We start from the raw sequence: 16,435 nt of genomic DNA, 5'->3' as shown, positions 1-16,435 counted from the left end.
TATTTATAGAGTCCAATGAGATCTTTAGGTAATAAGAATAGAATATTTGGTAAGATCTTTTGCCTTATAAATAAATAGAATAAAATAATAGGGTGAAGTAGAGAAGGAAAATTAACAAAAATAGGAGATGGAAATATCTCCATATTTTCGAAAATATAGGCTAGGTAATTAGCCATGGTTTTGTTTTGGTATATTTTACGGAGTAGAATAAAATATCACGGAGCAAAATAAAAATAAGAATTCCCTCTTGGAAGCAAGAAATAGGCGTGTTCTATGCCTATTAAATAAGGTATGGATTTTGACTATCAATTAAAATAAGGTATGGTAAGGTTCTCTTGAAATATGGAAAGATTTGGTAGAATAATTGAATTCTAGGTATGGAAGGAAATTAAGTAAGGGATCAAATAAAATCAATTAAATTCATTCCTTCCCAACTATAGTGATTTTCGAAAATCACTATGAAATAAGGGGGCTCGATTTTTGTGTTTCTAAACAAGGAAATAATTGGCTCTTAGAACTTAATTTAAATAAATATCCCAAGGATTAAATTAAATCCGGAAAAATAGAAATCCTCCACAAAAGGGGCTAGGGTTCGAAAATTCACAAGAATTAGGGTGACAAGTATTTATGGAAATTTTCTCCAACATTCTCACTCACCCTTAAACAATTAATTTGCCACATAAACAATAAATAAAACACATGCCACATCATCAAATCAACAAGTTTGACTTTTCAAACTTTCAACATAGACTCATCTCACGAAATTAAAGCATTCTCGATTCCACGTCATTCGGGGGTCCAGCAGTAACGTTGAAACGCATGAAGCCATTCCCTCATCGAGGGGAAGCCAAAAAGAAGAAGGACGACACTGAAGACTTCATGGAGATCTTCGGCAAACTGGAAATAAACTTACCGTTCCTACAGGCTTTGAAGCTGCCTACATTCAGTAAATTCATTAAGGAGTTCATGGCTGGAAAAACCAAACCCGACGGAAAGATAGTAATTGGAGAAAATGTGTCGACTGTGATACAAAAGAGGAAGATGCCATCAAAATGCACAGACCCAGGTATGTTCACTTTGCCCATTTCTTTGGGTGACATTAAAATTGAGCATGCAATATGTGATCTAGGAGCCTCGATAAATGTGTTATCACTTTCAATATATAAGAAGTTGATAGGGGTAAGTCTGGTTGATACGAAAGTAGTAATTCAGTTAGCCGATAGAACATGCATTTCACCCGAAGGTGTGCTGGAGAATGTGATAGTAAAAGTGCATGGTTTCCTGTACCCAGCTGATTTCTATGTAATTAAAATGAGTGATAACGAATCTGCTGAGTCTAGCGGAGTGCTCTTAGGAAGACCATTTCTACGCACCGCAAAGACTATTATTGATGTGTTTGATGGGACTATATCAGAGGTTGTATCATAGCTTATGGGACTGTTTCCCACCAAGAGTAAGTATAGCTTCAAAGAAGAGATACCCTATAATCAAAACCCTCATCTGACATACAACTCATCTGATTGAACACATGTTCTATCCCTTTCAACCATATCTTAGCCTCAGTCAGATTAGTCTCATAAAATCAACAACTTCTACTTTTTCGAGCTCTTTTAAATTTTCTACCTCTTTGCCTCATCATTGGTCCATGTACTCTTTGTTCTAAAAGCCTGGGTAATCCCCATATGATGCAACATGTATACAAAATGCACTTTATAATTAATGGACAATGTAGGGCGGCTAACCCTTCTCTCCTCGGTGACAAATGTTCATGATAATGCAAATGCATGTGCGCAAAGACTATTATTGATGTGTTTGATGGGACTATATCAGAGGTTGTATCATAGCTTATGGGACTGTTTCCCACCAAGAGTAAGTATAGCTTCAAAGAAGAGATACCCTATAATCAAAACCCTCATCTGACATACAACTCATCTGATTGAACACATGTTCTATCCCTTTCAACCATATCTTAGCCTCAGTCAGATTAGTCTCATAAAATCAACAACTTCTACTTTTTCGAGCTCTTTTAAATTTTCTACCTCTTTGCCTCATCATTGGTCCATGTACTCTTTGTTCTAAAAGCCTGGGTAATCCCCATATGATGCAACATGTATACAAAATGCACTTTATAATTAATGGACAATGTAGGGCGGCTAACCCTTCTCTCCTCGGTGACAAATGTTCATGATAATGCAAATGCATGTGCAACTTATAACTAATATGTATCGTATGATATTTATGAATGTCATGTCCCAGCGGGATTCTATCCCCGCTCCGATACCACCTAAACTGTCACACCTCAACTCTTATGACGTATGCACTTGCTATAAATAAATTTTAAAAATTAAATAAATTAACCCACGCTTCAAGTACATAAACGCACATATTATATCATTTCAAAAATCACATTTATCAGGTACATATATCAAAACATTCTAAACCGTAGTGGGACCCTCTCACCACTCTATATACAATACATTTATCTAAATGCAAAAATGATGAGGAAGAGAAGTTGCCAGAACGTGTCAGCCGCCGACCCTTATAACATGTGCAATTCCTAGGACCTATATCAATGAAAAACTTCACTGATATCTTATTCCTGAAAAATATTAGTGGTTTATATAAGCCACAACTCAGTGCATATAAACCTTACCTTTAATTCCATTGTCCATCAATCAAACATATTCTTTAACCAATATATAAAACAATAATCAATAAATATTAAAATAATTTCATATAAATATGCATATGCCACTCTGTTCATTTTATTATTCTGTGACAAATCAAGTCTGGTATCTGCCTGGGATTTCCATTGTATACGACCCGAAGATCCCTTTTCATTATTTGACCTTTCCACGAAGACCCCTCTTTGCATTTTGACCTTTCCACGAAGGTCCCTCTTTGCATATTTTCTTTGACCCATAGAACCCAGGGCAAGACTGTCACATATCCTCTTTAATCCTCGATTCAAGATATTCTATTGTCATATAAAAACATATTAATAGCACCACACACATATTCATTGCACCAATCACATATCCATATCAAATTTCATAAAATAATTCCAAATAAGACAACTATATCAAATTCATATCATATAATCCAAATATTCACTTCACTCTAACACATAGCAATCAATCACATAATATATGTAAAATTAAAAGTATGATTTATACACACCTGATTATATAGTCTAACTGAGAATATGACTCTGTCCCTTGATTTACAACCTTCGATCGTGTAAACCATGAATAACTCTTCTTCTAACCATGTATATTCTGCTCTCACATTCCTCCTTTTTCTTTCTCTAATTCTTCCCCCTTCTGTACTATTCTCTACTTGTACATATAAAATTACTATGTTAACGTCGGCCAACTCAACCACTTGTATATCATTTATTTTGAAATCCACCTAGATGTAAGACATGCACTATTTCATATAACAACACGTGTCCTCTCCTATCTTATATATATCAATTCACTTATTATTTTAAAGCATAAAGAAAATGCAAATAAAACAATTTATAAGTTCATGCTTATCTACTTTTTACTATGTAGCCTTTCAAAACTTGCCTCTTTTTCCATACGTACACACACAGATTTATAATAGTACACTTTCCTGCACACACACAAATTTAATTTTAATATTTAACATTTATGATCACATATTACCCGTACTACATGTATATGTTTATATCTATTACTATAATTTTCAATAATTCAAACTAAATATATAAAGGCACGATTTAATAAATACTAGTATTACTCTATATAATACTGATAGAATATACTTATAACTTAACTAATAATAAAATATACTAAAATATTAAATAATACGTATATTTTTTATTTAAAACTATTTATATATATTCAACTATCATCTTAACGACTAATATATCCTCTATAACACACTTAGTATCTCTACACTAAGAATGACGATATAATGTGTAATGATAATAAAATATGCTAATATGCAAAATAATACATGTTTCGGGTTAGGGATGTCACAATGAATGTGTATCTGTTGGGCGTTGGACCACGGACGATGGTGCTGGACCAAGTCACGGTGTTGCCACTGCCCCCCTGCAGATGGGTGTACCGCGTACTGATGAAGACTTGCTCCGAATTTTCTTTGATATATGCAAGGAAACGGAACATCTCCAGCTCCAGGCCGATATGGTTGAAGAGATGTGGGCACGTAGGGGAGCGAGTACATCCTGATTACTTTATTTTGTAATTCACGTTGACTAATTATTTATGAATGAATTATGTTTTTATTTCTAATTATTTTGGTCCAATTAATTTTATTCTAGTCCAATTAAAATATACCTATAATTGATAAAATAATGTGAGGCGTGGCTGGACGTGCATGGACAAGTTTGTGGCTGAGGCATGACAATGATAACTAGGCGGATAAGTTTTTTTTTTGTGGCGGCGGCGTGGCTGTTCCACCCTTATAAGAATGACTCCAATAAGAGGGTCACGGCGGCGGCGCGGCGCGCTTTAACTGTGGAAGAGGGAGCCACGGCGGGGTGTGGAGGAAATGCGCGAGCCGCGAATGCGGCGAGGAAGTGGCGGTGGGGTTTGGGCCGCGACGGCCTATTGCACAGCGCCAGATTTTTTTTATTTTAAATTTTCTTAATTTAATTCTAAAAATAAAACCTATTCTTCTCATTTTTTTCACACCATTCCAATCTCCACTCTAAAATTTTACTCAACTTCACTTTCATAAAATAGATAACGACGATTATCAACAATTGATAGATGAGGCGTTTGTCGTGGTGGTTGAAGAGGTGGAGCGGGAAGTTGAGGAGCAAGCGGAACGGGAGGCGGCAAAGGCGGTCCCTCGTCCGATCCATTGTCGGCGGACAATCCGACGTGACCATGTCGGGGCTAACCAGCGGCTGATGGATGACTACTTTGGCGAAAACCCCCGTTATCCGCCAAAGCTTTTCCGTCGGCGTTTTAGAATGTCACAACGGCTTCCTCCATATATCGACGTCATTGGCGGGGCAATATCAGTGCTTCACCCTCCGACGTGATGCAAGCGGCCGTATCGGACTGTCGACGTTGCAGTAGTGCACCGCTGTAATTAGGTAGCTTGCCTTTGTCGGATCGGCTGACATGTTCGACGAATACCTATATATGGGTGAGACGACTAACCTAGAGGTTTTGAGGCAGTTTTGTATGGGCCTCAAGGCCATCGTCGGTGCAGAGTTTATACGAACGCCAACCGCTACCAATGCCAGATACTGCTAGATATTCCGGGAGGGTGCACGATTTTCCAAGGATGATGGGCAGCATAGATTGCATGCACTGGGAATGGAGGAACTGCCGGTGGCTTGGAAAGGACAGTTCACTGCTGGATTCAAAAGCAAACACCCATCGATGATCCTGGAAGTCGTGGCTGACTACTAGTTGCGAATCTGATATGCATATTTCGGTGTTACAAGGTTGAACAACGACTACAACGTTTTGCAATCGTTCCATCTCTTCAATGACGAGTGCCGAGGTGAGGGTCTGATCGTGGCCAATGGCACGCAGTACTATAGGGCTACTATTTGGGATATGAGATATACCCTTGTTGGTGTGTATTTGTCAAGACAATCCGGCATCCGGTTGGGCTGAAGAAATCCTATTTCGCGCAACGTCAAGAGGGTGCTCGGAAGGATGTTGAGCGAGCTTTTGGTGTGCTCCAAGTCCGATGGGGCATTATACGGTGCCCGACACGAGTTTGGCACGGAAACGATGTCGCTGATATCATGTATGCATGTATCATATTGGATAACGTGATAATAGATGATGAAGGATCGCTGCAAAGCGTTGGGCATCGGACGATGGTGCTAGTTCAAGTGAGGATGTTGCCACCGCGCCCCTGCAAATAGGTGTACCACGTAGTAACGTATACTTGCTCCAAGCTTTCACCGAATATGCGCAGGGAAACATGACATATCCAACTCCAGGCCGATTCGGTTGAAGAGATCCTGGGCTCGTAGATGAGCAAGCTCATCGTGATATGCGCGACGGTGTTGTTTGTGTGATGATAATTTTCGTTGTATAATTTTTCCCTTTTTATAATACAATGAAGATTTGGTTTAATTTTTTTAAAATAAATTAAGTATTTTTTCTAATTATTTTCGTCCGATAATTTTTATTCCAATACAATTAAAATATAACAACAATTAATAAAATAATGTGATTTGTGGTAGTGGTATGACCACTATTAGGCTGGATAAGTTTTTAGGGCATCCTTAACCCCATCCCAAATCCGGGCCGCAAGTCCCCTCCACGTCATCATTCCCCTAAATGTGAGTCCCAGGCCACAACTCTATTAACCCCGCAGGCCACAACTCGGGCCACAACTATTATTTTGCACTATTCACAACTACAACCTATTTTACTCGTAAAATAGAATACGTTGAACAACTAAAACTGGGAAAATTTATTGTTCAGTCGAAAAAAGGAAATTACAAATCCTAGAAAAAAAAATTATTAAGACCTAGAAAATAAAAATTACAAGTCCTAGAAAAAATATTGAAATAATTTAGAGGATAAAAATGGAGAAATTGGTGGAAAATATTGAAGAAATGAGTATAAATAGGCAAAAAAATCAGAAAAAGGAAAAATTTTTTTGGAGGTTTGCGGCCCGTCCCGCATCCTCTAACCCTGAGCCGGGCCGGACCCAGGGACGTAACTGCGGCCCCGGGACCGGCCCAGGCCGTGACTCACCCCATTTAACCCTGTCCTCGGGCCGGGACTCGCGAGTTGCGGCCCGACCCATAACGTTAAGGATGCTCTTATAGCTGTGAAAGAATTTTTGTCTCTGTATCTTAGCGGAATCGTGGATATGCCACTCTATGGTAGATACACTAACGAGTTGCAGTATCCACAATCACCGTTCCATCCAATCAACCTTCACCACCTTCCACTACCCTACCCTACCCTACCCTACACTCCTTTGCGGATCCATCTTCCCTCCCTCTCTCTGTCTCTCCCTGTATGGGGTCAGGCGAGTTGAGAATCATTTCTTGAAACCTGCTAAGTAGATTGCTCTCGTTTCTCCCCTGAGAGGAAAAAGCAAGAAAGCAGAAGCCTTTTTCCCACTTTATTTTTGGTCACAAAATCCTACTATTAACTTAACCCCCTCTCTTCCTTTCTCTCTCTCATAATTCAAGAGTTACTCTCTCACTCATCAAGAGCTTCTATCATCCAGCTTTTTCAGGCTGTCACTGTTCCTCTTCAGATTCTTCTTCTGTTAACTGCCCCTTCCCCTTTTGCAGCCCTCAGGTTTTCTTTGTTGCCAAATCAGTGACTCCCATCACCCTAGAAAAAATCCCTTTTCCTCAGATCAATCAAACTTCTATCCAAGCTTCCAAGATTTGATTTTTTTCTTCTGGGTATTCTCAGATATTAGTCAATGGTTTTAGTCTCTGATATTCAATAAAAATCCCATCTTGATTTTAATCTTTAGGTTTAGTACCCCAAATTGAGAGGATTTTTCAATTTTTCAAAGTGGGGTTTTTTTTTCTTTTCTTTTTGAGATTCCTCCAAGTGAGGTGGCTGTGGAGGAAAAAGGTATTCTGATTCCTCCCAACACCAAAATGCTTCTTCCCTGATTTAACATTGATTTATGCCATTCCCAACCTTCCCACCTCTCCGCACTTGTCTCTTTTTCTCTCTCTCTCTCAAAGGTGGGACATGGAGATCTTATCACCAAGCTCTTATTTTTCCAATTCAAGCTGGCTTCTTGATGACAGCAGGTGGAGCGCCGCCGAGAACAAGCTCTTTGAGAATGCCCTCGCATTGTTCGACGAGAACACGCCGGACAGGTGGCAGAAAGTGGCGGCGATGGTGCCCGGAAAAACCGTCGGCGATGTTATTAGGCAGTATAAAGAATTGGAAGATGATGTCAGCAGTATTGAGGCAGGGCTCATCCCTGTTCCTGGCTACACCACTTCCTCTCCTTTTACTCTTGAATGGGGCCATGGATATGTGAATTCCTTCGCCGGTGGGAGGAAGGCTCCGCCGCAAGGGAGGCCGTCGGAGCATGAGAGGAAGAAGGGGGTGCCTTGGACAGAGGAGGAGCATAAGTGAGTTTTTTTGGTTTGTGTGTTTAATTGCAAGTTGGGTTTGATTTGAATATGTTCTAATGGTTTTGGTAGAAACTTGGCATGAAATTTCATTTCAAGATTGGATTTTTTTGAAAGATTATGAAACTTTTGCTAATAATGTTTTGTGTGACATAGTTTTTTGAATTGAATGAATATTTGGGTGTGTGTTTTCAGTTGTAATTAGTTGGTTTTGAATGTGTTCACTTCATTAATGACCCCATTTCAAGATCAAGATCACTTTTTTTTTCTTGGCAAAGCATTTGACACAATTCTTGAATGATATTCTTATGCAGATTGTTCTTGATGGGGCTGAAGAAGTATGGAAAAGGAGACTGGAGAAACATATCTAGGAATTTTGTAATCACAAGAACTCCAACACAAGTAGCTAGCCACGCCCAAAAATACTTCATCCGGCAGCTCTCCGGTGGAAAGGACAAACGGCGAGCCAGCATTCACGACATCACGACAATGAACCTCAACGACCACCAGGCGCCTTCCCCGGAGAGGAAGAAGCAGCCCTCAATTCTTTCCCCCAAGTCGGAGAAGCTGCCGAGCTATCCATGGAGTCAGGCTAGCAATGATGCCATCATAGGGTTCAGCTCACTATGCCATGGAAATATGTTTGCCTCCTCGCCTTACAGTAGCATAGGCTCGTTCGGCCAGCACCTGCAACGGGGCATGGTGCACGACGCGTTCATGGGGTCCCAAAACGTGCTGTTTCAGATGCAGCCGGAGCTGCACTACCCCAATGCATGATGATGGATGCATTTGATCTTGTTGGTTTGAGAAATGCATAGTTAAGAATTGTAGCCTAAAAGCTTAGCTTTGTTTGTGATTTTTCTTGATTTTCCCTTTTTGTGAATATGTTGAGATTTGGCATTTGAGTTAGAACAGTGTTGGTAGATATGAAGAAAAAAAGGATAGATAAATATTAATCTCAAAATGCCAAGGATTGAAAGTTAACAATCTTCATGTCATTCTCCCTGTACTTAAAAAAAGATCTAAGATCCATCAATCATTGGTGGACTTATATTAGTCCATTTTGCTATGTGGCCTACTATGTTGAGGTTAGTTTTTTTCAAAGAACAGTAACTTCTCATTCATTCTGTTGGAGAGGTTAGTGGTATATACTCGGAGATCATAAATTTCAAATTTGGGTGACTCAGAAACCATTCTTTAAATTTTTGCATAGTACACACAATATGGCAAAAAATTAGTGTTCTTTGGACATGTTGGATTTGACTTCAATTATGCATTTTTTCAGTAGAAGCTGAGTGTGCATCCCAATATTCCCAAGAATCAATCGAAGCTCGTTTTACCAACCACAAAAAAGAGGAAAACGTAAACGAAAACTGATTTTAAATCTTTCTTAAGAGAATGATTACTTAGTGATAAGATTCTAGATTGTGTTGGAATCTAGCATGGTCAATGCAGTTTGACCAGGTCATTCGAATGACAAAAGATTTCATTTTATAAAATTAAATAATATAGAATTGATCCGTGTTTTGAGTAAATGATTGTGGTATATTTATTTTTCTCTAATCTGATTCCTAGTTAGTGGGAAATAGTGAATGAAAGTTTCTCTCATTCTTCCATGCTCACTCCTTCCCGCGCTTTACACTTCCTTACACCATGCTCTCCCCTAAAACCCCACTGCCAATGCCTAGACCAAGATCAACATGATCATTGATCTTAGTGATGCGTATGTCTTTGCCATCAAGTGGGCGGTCAACCACTACATCGCCTAGGCGACACTATCATCCTTGTCAACATCCACCCCACCTACGCCCTCTACGACACCTATTGGGGCTCCACAGGCCTCTCAATCATCGACAGCAAGAACGAGGAGTCACATTGGAAGCTCGAGGACGATTTTGACACATTTTAAACTGCAATTTAAGGTTTAGCATTGAGCCCTGCATTGGCAAACCAATCATCAACACCAATGTGTATTTTCTGACTTGTCACCTTTTTTTTTTTGGTTTAAAACCAGGTGTATCGAACCCGCTTTTTAGCGAAATCTGACTAACCTGCGGGGTTTGAACCCGTGACCTCAAGGTCACCACAACTCCGCGCTGTCAACTGCGTTATGACCCATGGGTAACTTGTCACCTCTTATTCTGAACTTGTGACTTCAGATTTTCACATATCATGTAAAATTTGATTTGGAGAAAATCAACTTCAAAATAAATTAACTTTTACATCAAAGTTCAGGATTTTTCCACATACTTTAAAAAAACAGGGAAGATATCATAATTTAACCAAAATCCGTGAATCAGTATTTAGATGAATTTTCTCTCAAATCTACTTTTATTTACACGTAGCAAATATCGTACAGGCCAATGGCCACTGGGTGATATTTGTGCCAAACCCACTTTTCAATTTAATTCCAAGATACTGGTCACAAGTTGTGATGGAATATTCAGTACTAGTACAAAACCAAATAATTCAATGAAATCTGAAACGAATAAGGCATTTTTACTTTTTCCCTCCCAATGAAATGAAATGGCCCAACTTATATTCCTTCTATCCCTTGCAATATTAATTATCACTATAAATTAGAAGTCAAATGATCGTGGCTACCACACACGTGGCAAAGCCAGAGTAGGGTTACACTTCCATCTCCAAGAAGCTTAACCCTTCTCTCCATACACAAGAAATAAGTCTCACCTCTTTTCTCATCTTTATAACTATCTACTACTACTATATTAGAATACCCAAATATATGTATGAAGGAAAAATAAAGAAATTGCACAAGTTGTAGCAGAAAGTAATCAACTTTATTCCAATATATTATCTACTTAACCAGTTCCAACCACATAAATAGTCCTAGAACCTTAAACTTTCGGTTATCCAATTGGTTTTTATCTCTATTCTTGGCTAATATTCTGATTCTTCTTGCTATAATGAATCAAAGTAAAGACCAACTTTGCCCTTTGATTTTTGGTTGGATTGGGGGTAGGGTAGGGTTGGGCAGTGGTTTATTCTTGATGCTAACTGGTATGGTTTTTTCATACAAATAACAAGAAAATTGCATTATTGACATCTTTTGTCATAAATCAAGGAGACAAAAAGAGTAAATAACTTAAATATGAAGGAACGTATGCATTCACACCTCTCTCTTGTGGGTACACCCACACTTTTGGTGATTAATAATACTATATGAATATAAGAAAATATTTGGAATTTAGAGAAAAATATTATTTTTTTAAGTTAAAAGCTCCTTTAGGCTCTATTTCCTCTGCATAGGTAAGTTTTTGAGGCTCTACCACAAATAATTAGTAGATTGCATGAATAAGATTAAGTGGGAGAAGAATGAACTTAGTAATCTGAGCCACTAATATCATTCCCCGCTTGCCTCCTTCGCAGCAACGAGGGCGTGCACTTTATTCAAGAGCTGCGGCTCTATAGCCAGAGGCCTACCGGAGATCAAGATCACCAATGTGGGGACTTGATCAGCGAGACACTGGAGAGTTTGGCTCTGTTGAATGGGATCTTTAGGTCCGAACTGTCACCACCAGATTCCACATACGGACCCTCACCCACGACCACAATGGCAAAGGAACTTCTAGATGGATTTTCTTCATAGTTTTGGCCCCAACAACTTCCCTTATAGCTTCCAAAATCGTAGTGCCTGTCTTATTCCAAATCGTTAGTAAAATTGCTTCCTTACACTCGAAAACAAAAACACAGGAAGAATACAAAAAAAAGAAACAGATCATAAGGCAAAGAATCTTGCTATATTCAAGGTCTTGACATGGTTGCTTATGAGGAAATGACACGACAATTCACAGATATGCAACACATGCACGTGCAGAGGAGAGAGAGAGAGAGATGAAAAGGAGATGAATGATGGGTTGGTAGGCAAACAAGGTCCCATATTCTGAGAGAAGGAAACGGCTGTATGAAAATGAAATGAACGGTGTCTTTCTAGGAAAATGAGGTCCCATATTCTGCAATCATAGACATATGTTACAGCTGGAAACTCTAGAAAACAATGAAAAATCAAGAGAGAATCAAATAGGAGTCAAGATAGATAATAAGCAAAAAAGTCAAGAAATCAACTTAGCACCAAAAAAAAACTAGAAATCAACAAGAACACATTAAAAATTTAATTTTGTACAGAAGAACTTTAGTTTCATAACAATATTTCTAAAACCATAATATAGAGTATCATAACAAAATTTACGCCCACTAAACGGAAGTATCTTCAAATAATATAACAATGATTTGGGCCACATGCCCATGAAAAACCTTGGGTGGTAATCCCTTAGTGAGCGAATATGCGATCATTAAATCCGTTTCTATATGCTCTATATACATATTTGTCCACTCTGAATCATTTCTTTCACAACCAGTAACTTCATTTCAATTATTCAATATGATATGTTATTGGAATATGACACTAAAGAGTTATTATCACAATATAACTCAAGTGGCCTTTCAATACCCTCTATAATATGCAACTAGTGACAAAGTTTCGCAGCCATATTCCATGACTAGATGCTCCATAACAAGCAAAGTATTTTGTTTCCATGGTAGAAGGTATAAGTGTTTGCGTAACACTTCTCCACGATATGGTTCCCCAGCCTGTGGTACAGTCAGTGCATTAAACATGACATTTGAGTTTCAGATTTAAGTTATTTGAATAATGTGTAAAAGCAAGTTTTGTCTTGTTCTTTCAGGGATGTTACTAGTGGCTTAGTTAGTGTGTTAGTGGTTTAGTGGCTTATGCAAATCGTGTTTAGTGGATAGCAACAAAAGTATCAAAGCCGTGAAGGCGATGAATCTGAAGAGAGAACTTAACTTGAAAGGCTCCAGACGAAGCCATTTCAGAGATCAAGGTGGAGAGCAAGAGAGAAACTTAAGTTGGTTATATATTTGTGTCTTTGTATGTTTATTGCTTGAATATTCTATATATGATATATTAATATTTATCCTATTAAATAAATCTACATTGAAAAGAGAAGCTCATAGACGTAACTTATAGAGAAAAAATCAAATTTCTAAACAACATAACATGCAGTGTTGTTAGGAACGCGGGTTGCCACGGGGAGATGAAGTGAAAAAACATGTGTGCGCCCCAATAATTAATCTTCATACAAGTAGAATTGATCTCTATACCTATTCCTCATTTTTCTATAAATGAAGACGATTATCCAAATTTCACCCAAGAAGATTCCTCATTTTGCTACGAATAAAGAAAATAAAGAATATGTTAGTTTCTTCAAATATATAAGTAAGAATGTCATTCATTTAAAATATAGATTATCCAAATTCTAATTACTTACATTTTGAAATCACTTTTGTTCTCTCACAACCAGTAGCACTGCATGTTAAGCTCGATATTCGAATTGCAATTCTTTGCAAATTTGGTTTAATAGATTCAAATGATTTCCATTTGATTTCTGTTTCAAATAGCCAAAGGACTTCCAAAATTAGTGACAACTCAATATATTTGACCATTTCATCCCTCATTATCTTGTTTTTAATACTTTGGTTGGTTACCAACTTCTCAACACATTCGTACATGCATTCCACGACCTCTAGACATACAGAAATACCTTGCATAAAAGACTCTCGGGTTCAAGTAAAGAGCTGCAACATGTAATGGTCTGTGTAATTGATCATTCCATCTAGAATCAATTATATCAAATGTTCTCTTAAACTCTTCTTTTTTTCCATTGTATTCCTTGGAACTGACCCCTCTTACACCAATGCATAGCCTCATAAATATAACTCAAAGTGAGCTTACGCTCATCATCAACCATCCTTAGCATTTCGACAATAGAACAAGCCAATTTGAGTGCATAAACGACATGCCTCCAATAATTTTCACTCAATTGCATTATTGATAAGTGTCTTTTTGTACCACTGGCTATTTCTCCATTTATCACTAGTGAACATTTTTTGAGAATTTGCCACTAGTTATGGATAGACAATAGACCTCAATGGGGTGAAAGAAATGACAAATCTGGTGATGGCCGGCCCTTTTACTTTTATATTTTTTCATCATATCTAGCACACTACTTTTACTATTAATGAAACCAGTCAAACCTATTGATCTTCTTATGGCTTCCTTACAAGTGTAGTATTTTACCAATATCCTCAAGCATCAAATCGAGGTAATGTGTTACACAGAGACCAACATAAATTAATTAGCTTGCTTCATTTGTAACATCAATCTAGCTTTCTTGTAATTGGAAAGCTTATCTGTCCGGGTTATATTTTGCTCTTGAATACATCAATCATCACTTCAAGCATCAACAACAAAGTATTTGCATCTTTCACAATTTGAGTCGCACTAATAGACTTGATGAAAACTGAACTTTAGAAGAGTTCACTAAGAAGTTGTTAGTGGCTCTTTGAGAAACCGAGCCATGCCACCAGTCACATATTAATCGAGAACCCATAAAATCTCCACCTATCTCTATGAGTTTTTAGGATATCATTTGCAACATTTACCTCTTTATTAGGCAAAAACACTCTCGACTCATGATGACTTGGTGGCTTCATACCTTGACCAATCTGTCTGTAAGATTCAATAACACTCTTGAAATAATCATAGTTTGCAGCTTTAAATGGTATACAAGCATCAAAAAAATCATCTAGCGTAATTGTTGCAAACCTTATCGTGCAATTATCTTTTGTAGACCTTATTTATTGTATTTTAATTTTCTCTTGCTCAACTTTTGTGATTGGAATTTTTTGCTGCATCAAGGTTGAAATACACATCTAGAACACATTTTGGCCAAAACTTTTTTAGTTACGTCGATCTACAGTAAAAAATGTCGTCTTCTTCCCTAAAGCCTAAATTTTCAAAATCCGGTCTACTTTGTGAATTTGACGATAACATAAAGCTTCTTGTATTTTAGCGTATTTCTTTTTTCTCCCTAAGCTCTCATCTTATCAGGACATTTTATGACATTTTTAAATCCTCCAATTAAGTGTTCCATAACCTATCGAACTCTCCAGGAGTTCGAAGGGTTAAAGAACAATTCGTTAGTGGATTAAAAAATTTCACAAAAATGCCCTCGATGAGACGATGGAGTTTATGAAGAAAAAAGAAAGATGCTAAAATACAACAAGCTTTTATGTTGGCATCAAATTCACAAAGTATACTTTTACAAAAATTCCCTCGATAATTATTGTGTTTATGCCAGATTTTGATTTTGAAAATTTAGGCTTTCACAAAGAAGATGTTGATGTTTCTGGCAATAGATCGACGTAACTAAAAAAACATATGATAAAAGATGCTCTAGATATGTATTTCAACCCTGATCCAACAAATGAAGTCTAAACACAAAAGTTGAGCAAGAGAAAACGGAATACAAAAAATGAAGTCCGCAAAAAAGAATTGAATAAGGCTTGTAGCAATTAGGCTAGATTGTTTTATGGCGCTGGAATATCATTTAATGTTGCAAACTATGATGTTTCAAGATTGTTGAATCTTTTGGATAGTTTGGTCCGGGGATGAAGCCACCAAGTTATCTTGCTTTAAGAGTGAATTCGTAACAAAGAAGTTAATGTTACGATTTATGGGTGCTCGATTATATGTGGCGTGACTCGATTTTCAAAGTGACATTACTTCATGGTGAGCTTCCTAAAAGTTCAGTTTTCATCAAGTCCATTAATGTTTCTAATATTGTGAAAAATACAAATGTTTTGTTGCCGAAGTTCATTAATGTTCCCAACATTGTGAAAGATGCAAATGCTTTGATGCCGATGCATGACGAGATGGTTGATTATGTCGAAGAGCATACTATGATCCAGATTGTGACGGATAATGCTTCTAACTACAAGAAGGTTAGATTGATATTGCAAGTGAAGAAGCCCAATTTGTTTTGGTCACCATGTGCACCACATTGCATTGATTTGATGCCTGAGGATATTGGTGAGAAAATCTATAGTTTGACTTATTTCATTTACAATGAAATAATGAGAATATATACAAATAAGAGAGTCGTCTATCACCAGATTTGTCACTTTCATCTTCTCGTTTGAGGTCTATGCATAACCAGCGGCAAAATCTCAAAAAAAAATATTCACTAGTAATGAATGGAGAAATAGTTGGTGGTTACAGCTTCTATGCAACCCTATATGAAAATTACTAGAGGCTGTCGTCTATACACTTAAATTAGTTTGTCCTCTTGTCGAAGTGCTGAGAACGGTTGATACTACGCGTAAGCTTGCTATGAGTACATCTATGAGGCTATGGATCAGTGTAAAGAGGCCGTTTCCAAAGAATTCAATAGAAAATAAGAAAAGTTTAAGAGAACATTTGATATAATTGATTCTGTATAGAAGGATCAATTACACAACATT

General features: G+C 37.6%; 1 protein-coding gene and 1 long non-coding RNA gene across 2 annotated transcripts; one reads left to right on the top strand and one right to left on the bottom strand.

Annotated features, from left to right (window-relative positions):
• Window positions 1-2,370: 2,370 nt before the first annotated feature.
• LOC125219186 lies at window positions 2,371-3,416 on the bottom strand. Its single transcript, XR_007176091.1, has 2 exons — window positions 3,181-3,416; window positions 2,371-2,599 (listed from the first exon to the last, which is right to left on the bottom strand). It is a non-coding gene; the product is annotated as an uncharacterized LOC125219186 (long non-coding RNA).
• Window positions 3,417-6,837: 3,421 nt separating this feature from the next.
• LOC125202187 (transcription factor DIVARICATA-like) lies at window positions 6,838-9,158 on the top strand. The gene is made up of 2 exons (XM_048100547.1): window positions 6,838-8,089; window positions 8,404-9,158. Exons 1-2 carry the CDS (start codon window positions 7,698-7,700, stop codon window positions 8,864-8,866), a joined length of 855 nt encoding a protein of 284 aa, XP_047956504.1. The 5' UTR covers window positions 6,838-7,697; the 3' UTR covers window positions 8,867-9,158.
• Window positions 9,159-16,435: the final 7,277 nt, after the last annotated feature.

This window comes from Salvia hispanica, chromosome 1 (genome assembly GCF_023119035.1).
Source record: "Salvia hispanica cultivar TCC Black 2014 chromosome 1, UniMelb_Shisp_WGS_1.0, whole genome shotgun sequence".
Lineage (NCBI taxonomy): Eukaryota > Viridiplantae > Streptophyta > Magnoliopsida > Lamiales > Lamiaceae > Salvia > Salvia hispanica.
The sequence above is the reverse complement of the archived record's forward strand: the minus strand, read 5'-3'. Positions and strand labels throughout refer to the sequence as shown.

Bases quoted from the DNA above. Each gene is read 5' to 3' on its own strand.
- LOC125202187 (XM_048100547.1), top strand. From the start codon at position 7,698: ATGGAGATCTTATCACCAAGCTCTTATTTTTCCAATTCAAGCTGGCTT. The intron at 8,090-8,403 runs GTGAGTTTTTTT...ATTCTTATGCAG, and splicing joins TGGACAGAGGAGGAGCATAA to ATTGTTCTTGATGGGGCTGA.